Below are 13,007 nucleotides of genomic sequence, written 5' to 3'. Positions count from 1 at the left end.
TTTGATAGCATTTTATCCATAGTAGAACTTCTTTTAAAATTAAAATTTTAAGTTTTAAAATTGAGAGTAAATCTCCCTGCCACTGCTTTATTAACGAAGTTTATGTAATATTCAGAATCCTTTGTTGTCATTTCAGCAACGGTCACGACATCTTCACCAGGAGTAGGTTCCATCTCATGAAACCACTTTCTCCGCTCATTCACAAGAAGCAATTCCTCATTCACTCACGTTTTCTCCTGAGATTGCAGCAGTTCCGTCCCATCTTCAGGCTCCACTTCTGATTCTAGCTCCCTTGTCGTTTCCACTACATCTGCAGTTGCTTCCTCCACTGAAGTCTTGAACCCCTTAAGTCACCTATGAGGGTTGGAATCAACTTCTTTTAAACTCTTGTTAATGTTGACATTTTGACTTCCTCCCATGAATCAAAAATGTTCTTACTGGCATCTAGAATGACGAATCCTTTCCAGAAGGTTTTCAATTGACTTTGCCCAGATCCATCAGAGGAACCACTATCTATGTCAGCTATAGCCTTACAAAATGTGTTTCTTCAATAATGAAACTTGAAAGTCAGATCACCCCTCAGTTCATGGGCTGAAGAATGGATGTTGTATTAGCAGCTGTGAAAACAACATGAACCTCCTTATGCCTCTCCATCAGAGCTCTTGGGGGGCAGGTGCATTGTCAGTGAGCGGTAGCATTTTCAGGGGAATCTTTTTTTTCTGAGCAGTAGGTCACAACAGTGGGCTTAAAATACTTCGTGAATCATGCTATAAAGAGATGTGCTGTCATCCAGGCTTTCTTATTCCATTTATTACTAGTATTATTTTGGGGACAAGGTCTCACTCTGTCACCCAGGCAGTGGCGTCATCATAGCTCACTGCAGCCTCAAACTCCTGGGCTTAAGCAATCCTTCTGCCTCCCAAAGTGCTGGGATTACAGATGCGAGCCACTGCCACCCAGCCATTGTTGTTTCATTTGTAGAGCATGGGGGAGTCAATGTAGCATAATTTTTAAGGGTCCTAGGATTTTTCAGAATGGAAAAGAGTGTTGGCTTCAGTTTGAAGGCACAGCATAATGCCCCTAACCAGAGAGTCAGCTTGTCCTTTGAAGCCCTGCATTGACTTATCTCTAGCTATGAAAGTCCTAGATGGCATCTTTTTCCAACAGAAAGCTGTTTCTTCTACATTGAAAATCTGTTGTTTAGTGTAACCACCTACATCCATGTTCTCAGCTAGATCTTCTGTATAACTTGCTGCAGTGTCTCCATCAGCACTTGCTACTTCACCTTGCACCTTTGTGTGATGAAGATGGCTTCTTTCCTTCAGCCTCCTGAGTCAACCTCTGCTGGCTCCAGGCTTTGCTTCTGCAACTTCCTTCTCTAGCTTTACCGTCACAGAATTGAAGAGAGTGAGGGCCTTGCTCTGGATTAGGCTTTGGCTTCAGGGAATGTGGTGGCTGGTTTGATCTTCTAGCCAGACCACTCTCCATATCGGCAATGCCAGGGGATCTGACAAGGTTCTACACCCACCCATCAGTGTCACTCAGCTTTGCTGGGCTATGTGGGTGACTTCCCCACCCCAGCCCACACACATAGGTTTTTTTTTTTCTATGGAAGAAAAGACCACCCAATGAGAAAAGCACAGGTTACCTACTCAGAGCTTGCTATAGCAGGGAGGCAGCCATTATCACCTGCATTAGGCAGAGACAAAGATAAGCAGAGGAATGGGGAAGCTTCATGGTAGGAAAACGGGGAGGCTCAGGTGTGCCCTGGCTAGAGGCCTGTATTAGTCAAGGTTCTCCAGAGGGACAGAACTAATAGGATAAATATATATATATATATATATGAAGGGGAGTTCATTAAGGAGTATTGACTCACACGATCACAAGGTGAAGTCCCACAATAGTCTGTCTGCAAGCTGAGAAGAAAGTCCAAGTCCCAAAACCTCAAAAGTAGGGAAGCCAACAGTACAGCCTTCAGTCTGTGGCTGAAGGCCCGAGACCCCCCTGGCAAACCACTGATGTAAGTCCAAGAGTCCAAAAGCTGAAGAACTTGGAGTCTGATGTTCAGGGGCAGGAAGCATCCACCATGGGAGAAAGATGAAGGCTGGAAGACTCAGCAAGTCTGCTCATTCCACTTTCTTCTGCTTGCTTTATTCTAGCCTCTCTGGGAGCTGATTAGATGGTACCCACCCAGATAATGGGAAGATAACTTCCCAGGCTAGTGACTTTGTAAGATGGGTGGGCCTCCCGGCCTACTGACTGTGGATGATTGGTGGGCTTCCCGGCTGGTGACTGTGGATGATGGGTGGGCTTTCTGGGCTGGTGACTGTGGATGATGATGGGTTTTGTGTGCTGGATGCTGCAGGTCGTGGAATTCTGTTTTTACATCTGGGCTGGACATTGTCCATTCAGCCTCTCACTCCCTTAAGTGTTGCATTGAGGCCCAGGAGCTTCTCTACCCTCAGGGATGTGCAGGGTGGCCCAGTGGCTCATTGCTTTGGCTCTGATGTCCACCTGCCTTACTAACTGACTTTGTTGAGTTGGAGACTTGTTTTGCCTAGAATAAAAATAACTATCAACCATTTTCCAGGTACCTGGCCTGGAAGCTCTAGTGGCACAGTTTTCTGTTTCATCCTGGCAATTGTGGAAGGGACCATCACACCCCTCTGTCACACCCCTCCATCACAACCCTCCACATTCCTCCACCACACCCCTCCACACCCCTCCACCACACCCCTCCACACCCCTCCATCACACCCCTCCACACCCCTCCATCACACCCCTCCACACCCCTCCACACCCCTCCATCACACCCCTCCACACCCCTCCACCACACCCCTCCACACCCCTCCACCACACCCCTCCACACCCCTCCACCACACCCCTCCATCACACCCCTCCACACCCCTCCACACCCCTCCACCACACCCCTCCACACCCCTCCACCACACCCCTCCACACCCCTCCACCACACCCCTCCATCACACCCCTCCACACCCCTCCACACCCCTCCATCACACCCCTCCACACCCCTCCATCACACCCCTCCACACCCCTCCACACCCCTCCATCACACCCCTCCACACCCCTCCACACCCCTCCATCACACCCCTCCACACCCCTCCACCACACCCCTCCACACCCCTCCACCACACCCCTCCACACCCCTCCATCACACCCCTCCACACCCCTCCATCACACCCCTCCACACCCCTCCATCACACCCCTCCACACCCCTCCACACCCCTCCATCACACCCCTCCACACCCCTCCACCACACCCCTCCACACCCCTCCACCACACCCCTCCACACCCCTCCATCACACCCCTCCACACCCCTCCACCACACCCCTCCACACCCCTCCACCACACCCCTCCACACCCCTCCACCACACCCCTCCACACCCCTCCATCACACCCCTCCACACCCCTCCACCACACCCCTCCACACCCCTCCACCACACCCCTCCACACCCCTCCATCACACCCCTCCACACCCCTCCACCACACCCCTCCACACCCCTCCACACCCCTCCACCACACCCCTCCACACCCCTCCATCACACCCCTCCACACCCCTCCACCACACCCCTCCACACCCCTCCATCACACCCCTCCACACCCCTCCACACCCCTCCACACCCCTCCACACTCCTCCATCACACCCCTCCATCATACCCCTCCTTTACACCCCTCCATGACTCCCCTCCATCACACCCCTCCATCACACCCCTCCACACCCCTCCATCACACCCCTCCATCATACCTCTCCATCACAGGCTGCCACACTCCTCCACACCCCTCCATCACACCCTTCCTTTACACCCCTCCATGACTCCCTTCCACCACACCCCTCAATCACAACCCTCCACATTCCTCCATCACACCCCTCCCTCACACCCCACCACACCCTCCATCACACTCCTCCTTTACACCCCTCCACACTCCTCCATCACATCCCTCCATTACACCCTTCCACACCCCTCCATCACACACCTACATCACACCCCTCCATCACACCCTGCCACACTCCTCCACACCCCTCCATCATACTCCTGCATCACACCCCTCCGCCACACCCCTCCTTTACACCCCTCCACACCCCTCCATCACACCCCTCCACACCCCTCCATCACACCCCTCCACACCCCTCCACCACACCCCTCCACACCCCTCCATCATACTCCTGCATCACACCCCTCCATCACACCCCTCCTTTACACCTTTCCACACCTCTCCATCACAGCCCTCCATCACACCCCTCCACACCCCTCCACACCCCTCCACACCCCTCCACACCCCTCCATCACGTCCCTCCATCACACCCCTCCACACCCCTCCATCACGTCCCTCCATCACACCCTGCCACACCCCTCCATCACACCCCTTCACACCCGTCTATCACACTCCTCCATCACACCTCCATCACACCCCTCCACACCCCTCCATCACACCCCTCCACACCCCTCCATCCCATCCTTCCATCACACCCCTCCTTCACACCCCTTTACATGTGGAGAGAAGGAGACAGGGCTGGCACACTGTAAGCTCAGAAAAATGCTTGCTGTGCTTTCGTATGATGACAGTTATTCTTCTGTGGTCCTTGCCCCATCTGTGTAGGACTTTGTTGTGCACTCGTGAATGTGGTTTCCAAGATGATGCAGAGTTGACACCTGCATCTTGCTCTTCTCACCTTGCCTGTGATGCAGTGGCACTAAGTAGCAGGAACCTGCAATCACAGGACATGTCCACATGCTCACCAGTGCAAGAGAGGGAAGGAGAGGAAGGAGAGGCATTCCTGGAGAGGCGTTCCTTGCCTGCCCCTGCTGGTGCCCTCTTCGGGTCTGATCTCTTTTGGGGTTGGAAGCCCCAGGGTTCAACCTCACCAGGAACAAAGCTCGTAAATACGGCATCAGCTCCCAGTCCTGGGAATTCACTTGTGGGCCGGGGGCTGACAAAAAGAGCAGAGTGTGTGTAGGCAGCTCCCTCGGGGCCACCTTCCTGATTCTGGAGGCTGGCAGGCAGGGGCAGCGCCTCCTCCAGACAGCCCCGGGTGCAGCCTGAGCGCCTCCTGAGTGCTGTAAGGGACTTGGCTTTCTAGGTGCTGTAGGAAATGCCATTGTAGACTTCAGAGGAACACGTTCTCTCATTTTATAACCTCCTTGGTATAAACATCGTGATTTTATTGCAGAGTATTGGGAAGTGGAGGAGAAATGCCCATGACTGCGTAACCCTGAACAGTCCTGACTCCATTTGTGAGCTGGGCCCTGGGTGGTTCTGAACAGTCCTTGCTCTTGCTCCGTCTGTGAGCTGGGCCCTGGGTGGTTCCTGCAGTTCCATTTTCTCACAGAGCAGGCAGCCTGGCTCTATATTCCAGCTTAGCCAGACACCAAAGCCATTCCAGTTTTCCTGGTAGGGATGGTTCCTTCTCCCGGTGTCCTGCTGATGAAAGGAAGAGGGATCCCAGAAGGGAAGGAACTGAAGGGGTGCGGGAAGGGGCTGTGTGCCCCAGGGGATGCGCGTGCTTCTGGAGCTGAGGCTGGGATGGCAGAGGGAGGGGTGAACCTGGCTCGCTCCCACTACCAGCCTGGGTGCTGCAGTCTCTGGGGGCTGAGTGACCTCCAGGGCGGCCATCAGTCTTCAGGGCCTCCCAACAGCAGGGTTTGGTGGCTTTAGGTCTGGGGACAGGCAGTTAGGTAAGAAGAAGAGGAGGAGGAGGAGGGCCCAGGAGAGGAACTGAATTCAGAGGGAAGCTGCCGGCCTGGAATCCGGAAGCCTGGGACGCTCTTCGGCCCTCCAGCACTTCATCAAGTATGGATGCTTTTCAAAATATAATGGACACTTGTCAATAACAACAACAAAAATAGTCAGCTTTTCCCCCTTTGGTTTTATTAATCTGAGGCCATATTTAGGCAAATCCAATCTACTCCTGTGTCTAAACTTGTCTCTAATTTACATGTGTGTGGTACGTGCATGTTAATTTTTTTTTTCACTTCAAGAAAAAGTATGATCTAAAAATGTATTTTTTCCCTAAAGAGTCATGGGAAGAATCAATTTATCACAAATAATTTTAGTGATAGAATTTCTAATAAAAATAGGATTTTTCTTGAATTTTTACTAAATAAAAACTTGAATAATTAGCTACTGCAATGTATAGAGTTACATCTTCAAGAAAGAACATTATAGTGTGTCCTACATGCTGGGAAATTTTCCATATTGCTCGAAGAAATGAAAAGAAGGGATACGAAGTTGAGATAAAAAGTGATTTCCATGCCAAAGCTCTCATGTGTGGATCATAGTTCAGTCTTCATTAACTGCTTACTAATTTATTGCAAAATAAGGTAATTATTCAGTGTTGAAAATATAATTCCTTATAAACTGAAAGAAAATATTTGTTTAAGGAATACATAATAAGTACACACACATACACACATACATATGTTATTTTCCTTCTTTCTGTTATAGAACATTTAAAAAACTTCTTAAAAAGTAGGATAAAATGATGAACCTCTGAGATTCAAACATTTTCAATATTTTGCCAATCTTGTGCCAACTATTCCCCTGCTGTTTTTTTCTAAAATACATCAAATCCCAAACATCTTGTCGTTTGACTTACAGATGACTTGGTCTGCATCTTTCACGGATCGGGCATTTTCCCCACGTAACCACAACACATATGACTATCCTTCACTCTAAACTAAGAAGACTTCCTTTACCTCTATAGCATCAAATACAAGTTCATATCCAAGTTTCCCTAATTATCCGGAGATGTGTTTTTACAGTTGGTTTGTTTGAATTAGGAGCCAAACAAGTTCGCATTTCCGATGATGGAACCTGTTTCAGCCTCTTTCCTCCCTTCCGTGGCCCCACTGGCTGGTTGCAGTGACTGGGTCATTGGCTGCAGTGCCCCCAACCCTGGATTTACTGTGTCCTTGTGGCGTTGTTTAACATGCTCCTCTACCCTTGAATTTCCTGTCAATTGCAGTTAAGACGAGGGTACTGCTAGCTTCACAGGTGTGCAATCTCATGGGGCCTCGCACTTAAGAAGGGCTCTGTGCTGGGCTTAATGCTCGGCCAGGTCTGCCCTGAATCTTGATACCTTTACCTTTGAACTTGTGTTTTGGAAGCACTGCACAGCAGGGGCAGGAGCACAGGAGATTTGCATGATATGCACGTCTGCCATTCCTTGCCTCTCCATTCACACGCGGCATTGGTGACACAGTGAGCACAGAATTCCAGTGACCCTAGGATGCATGGGAGACCAGCAGGACTCGAGGCCAGGAACAGGTCACTGTGTGTGTTTGCCACTGAGTCTGTGGGAAAGCCACACCTTCCACATGAGTCCACTTCAAATGTAGAAAGAAGGCAGTGGCCTTGTGAATAACACCAACAACCAAGGACCCTATTGTACTTTTTCTTACTTATTCTACTTTCCTGTATTAGCCAAGCACTTACACTGAAAACAATGCATGGACGGAAAGAAGACAGGAAAAGCCACAGTTCCTTCTTTCAGTTCTTCCATTTTCACCAGTAAGCTGCAGGCAGTGTCAAGAAGGCAGTAGCGCGGCCAGTATCGAGAAGTGAAATCAAAACCCTTGATTTAGTTTTGCACAGCACTTCCACTGTTCAGGTAAAAATTAAATATACATACATATGTGAGCTACAAAATAGGAATCGTGTAATCTCTGTGTTTCTGCATGGGGATCTAATGCTTTTATATTTGTATTTAAAACTGACATTGCACAATATAAAATGAACAGTAAAATTCAGCTAAAACATAAAAATTGAAATTTTCTTTACTTAGGATGACCTTAAGTAGCAAATAACAATGGTAAATTATTCGAGAGAACAGAGGAAAAGGAAAAGTTTTGTTTTTTAACACTGTTAAGAGCAGTTTTCCCTGTTTTGTGAACAAGGGACTGTGTGTTTTCATTTTATAGTTTCTCCCCTAACCTATCACTTTTGAAATTGCTGCCCTGGCTTCAGAACCTATGAGTGTGGAGTAAAACCCCACCTACACCTGCACAGAGCTCAGGCTGCCCTCCTCACTCATATGCTCTGTGGTCACTGTCCTCTTCGTCTCTAGGTCCCAGCAGACCAGGAGCACAGATGGGTCAGCCTACTCAGTTCTCCACTGGGCTCCCTGTTCTCAGAATGGTCTGTGCATGGAGAAGACTCCTAAGTGCCTGGGAATAGGTAAGTGAGTTGGGGCAGAGGCCTGGCAGGCATCCTGGAGAGGGAGGATGGGACGTGGACTGGGTCAGTGATGGATGGTGAGGATAAGGAAGAGAGGGTGAAGGCAAGATTCTTCTCTACAGGGCACTGAAAGCCAGTGCCCGGCTAAGATAGATGTGGGGGTGAAGGAGAGACTGGGAAACTGGGTTCTGGGTTTCTGGTTTGGGCGACTGGGTGGATGGGGTGTCTTTACCTGAGCTGCTTCCTGAAGAAGGGGTCAGGGTTGTGGGAAGAGACTTCGTGTTCCACTTGGGACCTGCTAAATTTGAGGTGCCTCAGGATCGTGCCTGTAGCCATATTCATCATGGAAGAGGGCTCCTGATTTGGGAGTTGGTGGCTCATATGTTTCAGCCATAAAAAGATATGACATTATCAAAAGACAGCCATGGTGAGAGAAGAGGCCAGGGTCAAGGAGAGAATGTTGGTGAGGGAGAAAAGGGGACTCCATAGAGAAGGTCAGAAGGGACAGCCACAGAGACCGAGGAATGCAGGAGGGGGCATTGGCAGTAGAAGCTGGCGTGGGGACTGTTGACAGAGCAACAAGGCAGAGAACAAGAGGAGCCAAGTCCTGAAATGGCCCATTGGGACAAGGAAGAGGACCCAGGCTGGAGAGCTGTGGAGGAGGCAGAGGAGACAGATCTTACTGACAGATCCGGTGTTGGGGACTGATGAGAGGGAGATCCAGAGGAGGTGGCAGGAAACTTGCAAGGCTCTCATCCTGGGGAGGAGGTGGAAGCAGAGGACAGGAGGCAGGGAGAAGGAATGAGGCTGGGATGATGGAGCTGAGGACAGGAGGCAGGGAGAAGGAATGAGGCTGGAATGATGCAGCTGAGGACGGGAGGCAGAGAGAAGGAATGAGGCTGGGATGGAGCTGAGGACGGGAGGCAGGGAGAAGGAGTGAGGCTGGGATGGAGCTGAGGACGGGAGGCAGGGAGGAATGAGATTGGGATGATGGAGTTGAGGACGGGAGGCAGGGAGAAGGAGTGAGGCTGGGATGGTGGAGCTCAGGACTACCTGACTTTATCTAGGCACCTTCCCTGCCGTGCTCCCCACCCCCACTGCGTGGTTTGAATGATGTGTGTCCCCTCAAAATTCGTGTTGAAACTTAACCCCCAATGCAGCAGTGTTAAGAAGTGGGGCCTTTAGGAGGTGATCAGGTCCTCATGAATGGATTAGTGCCTTATGGAAGGGCTTGAGCAGGGCACTTCTACCCCTTCCATCTCTTCTGCCACGTGGAGACACAGCAGTTCTCCCCTCTGGAGGACGCAGCCATAAGGCTGCAGAGAGCCGCCCTCACCAGACACCAGACCTACCCTGATCTTGGACTTCCTACCTCCAGAGCTTTGAAAAATAATGTTCTATTCTTTTTCTATAATCTATCTAGTCTGTAGTATTTTGTTACAGCAACACAGATGGACTAAGACAATCACAACAGCCACATTCATGGCAGGGCTGCCGTATTGGCACAGACTCCTCCCCCAGGCTCTCTGATTGGCTCAGAGATGGGCACATGGTCCATGCTGGGCCAATCAGAGCCCTTCTGTGCACATACTTCCGGTCCTCTCTGCAGATCATGATCCAGTTCTCTACTGTGTTCTCTGCTGTGCACCCTGTGCTGCTGCTGGCCTGATTGAGCCGCATCAGCCCACCCCCTGCCCTGGCTTCCTTTTGGGTTTGCCTGGTGGTGAATCTCAGCAGGGGATCAGAGGGGCAGAGAGTACTGCCAGGGCAGGGTACTTACTCTTGGCTTCATCCCAACTAGTTTCCTGTTGCTGGCTACAACCCCCAGTGAGGGTCCCGGCTCCCCAAGGCAGCCTCTCCACGTAGGCGTTCAGGGCCAGGCTCTCTGCCCTCGTTCCTTCAGGTGAGGGAGGCTAACAGCCTCACCGTTGCTGGCCTCCAGAAATGATGCTGTCCGCTGTGGTTTCCTTGCCCCCTGCCTACACATTTGTACATAGTCTCTTTACCAATTCCTTCTGGGATAAACCTGACTCAACTGTGCCAGCTGGTTTCTGCGAGAACCATGATCTCCCCCTTGGCATTGGAAACAAAGCTGAGAAAGAGAAGTCATGTTTTGCTTGGGTGGTGGAACTAAGGACATGTCCACTGTGTGGCATAGGTGGGCTGTGGGTGAAGTGGATGAAGGCGATACAGAGCGAGGACGTGGCCTGAAACCGAGAGCAGCATTCTCCCTTCCCTGCTTCCATCCGTTCCTGGTCTGCGTCCCAGCCCTGGTACGTAAGGCTGTCCCAGAACCCCTGTAAATTCACTTTCCTGTTAAATGATTCCAGATCATTCGGTTATGTGCAACCAAAAGTCCTCACCCATACGTCATCATACAGCATTAAAGCTTCAGGCGACTTGGGTATGTTTTTAAAACAAAAACATAAGAATTTTTTTCTTCCTTCTAGCTACCAACTTACTCACAAACCCAGCACTCTATAAAATGTTGATTTCAGGTACTGTTAGAGAAAGGTGGTCGTTAGCAGAACTTAGCAGGGATGACTCAGGCCATGCACCCTGGGCACTGGGGAAGCATCATCCTGTGAAGGAATCCAGACATTCGAAGAGTTTACAGAGAGAAAAATCGATGACGGGACTACAGCCATGCCATCACGTATCTGAGCCACAGCAAATTTAGCAGAATTTCTAAATTCTCCCTGCTTATCCTTTCACTCACCTGACCATCTGACATCCATCCTGGGCCACTAGGTCCTGCTGGTGTCTGAACCGGTCCAGCCTTGTATGGAAGGCATTGATGCTTAGTGCTGGAGCACACAGGAAGGACTGTGAATGAGAAAACTATAGTCATGCATCACTTAATGACAAGAATATGTTCTGCAAAAATGCATTGTTAGGCAATTTCATAATTATACGAACATCATAGAGTGTGCCTGCAGCTCCCCTAGGTGGTATAGCCTATTACACACCGAGGCTGCATGCTGGATGGAGCCTATTGCTCCTAAGCTGCAGACCTGTACAGCATGTGACTGTGCTGAATACTGCAGGCAACTGTGACACAATGCTAAGTATTTGTGTATCTAAACATAGCTCAACATAGAAAAGGTGTAGTAAAAATGTAATATGACAATCTTATATGGAACTGCCACCGTATATGTGGTTCGCGTTGCCTAAAATGCCATCCTGCAGCACAGGACTGTCCTTCTGTGGGTCAGCTTTACTCTGAAATGTCTGTGTCTTAACCTGTAACATTCAACCTGGACAGTGAAGAACTTAGTACAAGATATGGTGCACGTAGTTTTGTCCTGGCCAAACTTTGTTTTTCAGGTACACAGAGGCCATTGAGAATGTTGAATAATAACTGAAGTTATGCTTCCTGCGGAGATGGTACTAAGAAATGCTGTATTCCAACACTAATATTTGTGTATCATTGCAAGGGGGTCCTGGACCCTAAGCCAAGGACCCTGTTTTGATCAGTCTCTTCATGTGAGGGCTGACTGTGGGGCCACACATTGTGATGGATCAGGAATATCTTTTTTTTTTTTTTCTTTTCAGACAGAGTTTCACTCATTCAGGCTGGAGTGCAGTGGCGGGATCTCGACTCACGGCAACCTCCGCCTCCCGGGTTCAAGCAATTCTCCTGCCTCAGTCTCCCCAGTAGCTGGGATTACAGGCACCCACCACCACACCCGGTTAATTTTTGTATTTTTAGTAGAGATGGGATTTCACCACGTTGGCCAGGCCAATCTCAAACTCCTGACCTCAGGTGATCCACCTGCCTTGGCCTCCCAAAGTGCTGGGATTACAGGCATGAGCCACCATGCCTGGCCAGGAACTCTACTAAAAATACAAAAAATTAGCCAGGCGTGGTGGCGGGCGCCTGTGGTCCCAGCTACTCAGGAGGCTGAGGCAGGAGAATGGCATGAACCCGGGAGGTGGAGCTTGCAGTGAGCCGAGATCGCACCGCTGCACTCCAGCCTGGGTGACAGAACGAGACTCCGTCTCAAAAAAAAAAAAAAAAAAAAAAAAAAATTGAGTATTTATCTTATAAGCAACAATCAAACATGTGCTACTGCTTTTTTAAAATGTTAAATGAGAACTCAGCAAAACTTCTCCACTCTGAGGTATTCCAGATCAACTCTGGAGTCTAAAAGCTCTGACCTAGAGAGACACCTTGAGTCAACAGAGACCGTAGGCATCGCAGTGGGCTGCAGAGGAGGCCAGGTGTCCTAAACAAACACATTTGCCAAGCCACCTGTTTGCTTGTGAGCACCAGGAGCAAGAGAGGAGCAGGGATACCCCAAAGTTCTGCTATGGCTTCGTCCCTCTGCTTTATTTAAATGCAGTGGGGTTCAGCATGGCTGTTAAACACTAGGTGATTTTAGAAGTAATGCAACATCCGCTTGTTCCTCCAAATCAGAGCTGTGATCCTGCTCGCCCACTGTCTGTATTTCAGCTGCCCAGGTGTCAGCTTATCATCTTTTCCCGCAGCCTTGTCATCATTCTCAGTGAATTCCAACATCTCCTTTTTACCACGATTCACTGAAATCACAAGGCGCATGCTAGTTCTCAGTGTCAAATCCTCCATCTTCCACAGAAGTGCCCCTTTCTTCCATTCTTCTTATGCAAATGTAACATTCTCTTCCAGTTCATTTCTCTAACAGTAACATTTGTTTAATTCACAAATTAATTCTTGTAGACATGGCTGTTGAATGACCCCGATTGGAAGTGACTTGTCTTGCTTTATGTCCTAAGACCATCTTTTTGGCCTCTATCCATCTGAAGGCAGCTGCATCAGGCCTTTCCTTTCG

General features: G+C 49.7%; 1 protein-coding gene across 2 annotated transcripts in view; it reads left to right on the top strand.

The window, feature by feature from the left end:
- NDUFA10 (NADH:ubiquinone oxidoreductase subunit A10) overlaps nucleotides 1-13,007 on the top strand; it is a 146,138-nt gene that overhangs the window by 121,502 nt on the left and 11,629 nt on the right. The window contains exons 10-11 of one of the 2 annotated variants that reach the window (XM_055379014.2): nucleotides 8,087-8,196; nucleotides 10,355-11,743. In XM_055379014.2, coding sequence (XP_055234989.1) covers nucleotides 8,087-8,182 — 96 coding nt within the window. In that variant the 3' untranslated portion in view covers nucleotides 8,183-8,196; nucleotides 10,355-11,743. Of the gene's footprint in view, nucleotides 1-8,086; nucleotides 8,197-10,354; nucleotides 11,744-13,007 lie in introns of those variants that run through there. The other variant, XM_055379013.2, reaches the window with a different exon arrangement.

Source organism: Gorilla gorilla, chromosome 11, assembly GCF_029281585.2.
Source record: "Gorilla gorilla gorilla isolate KB3781 chromosome 11, NHGRI_mGorGor1-v2.1_pri, whole genome shotgun sequence".
Classification (NCBI taxonomy): Eukaryota; Metazoa; Chordata; class Mammalia; order Primates; family Hominidae; genus Gorilla; species Gorilla gorilla.
Note: the sequence above shows the minus strand (reverse complement) of the source record. Positions and strands in the feature narration are given on the sequence as shown.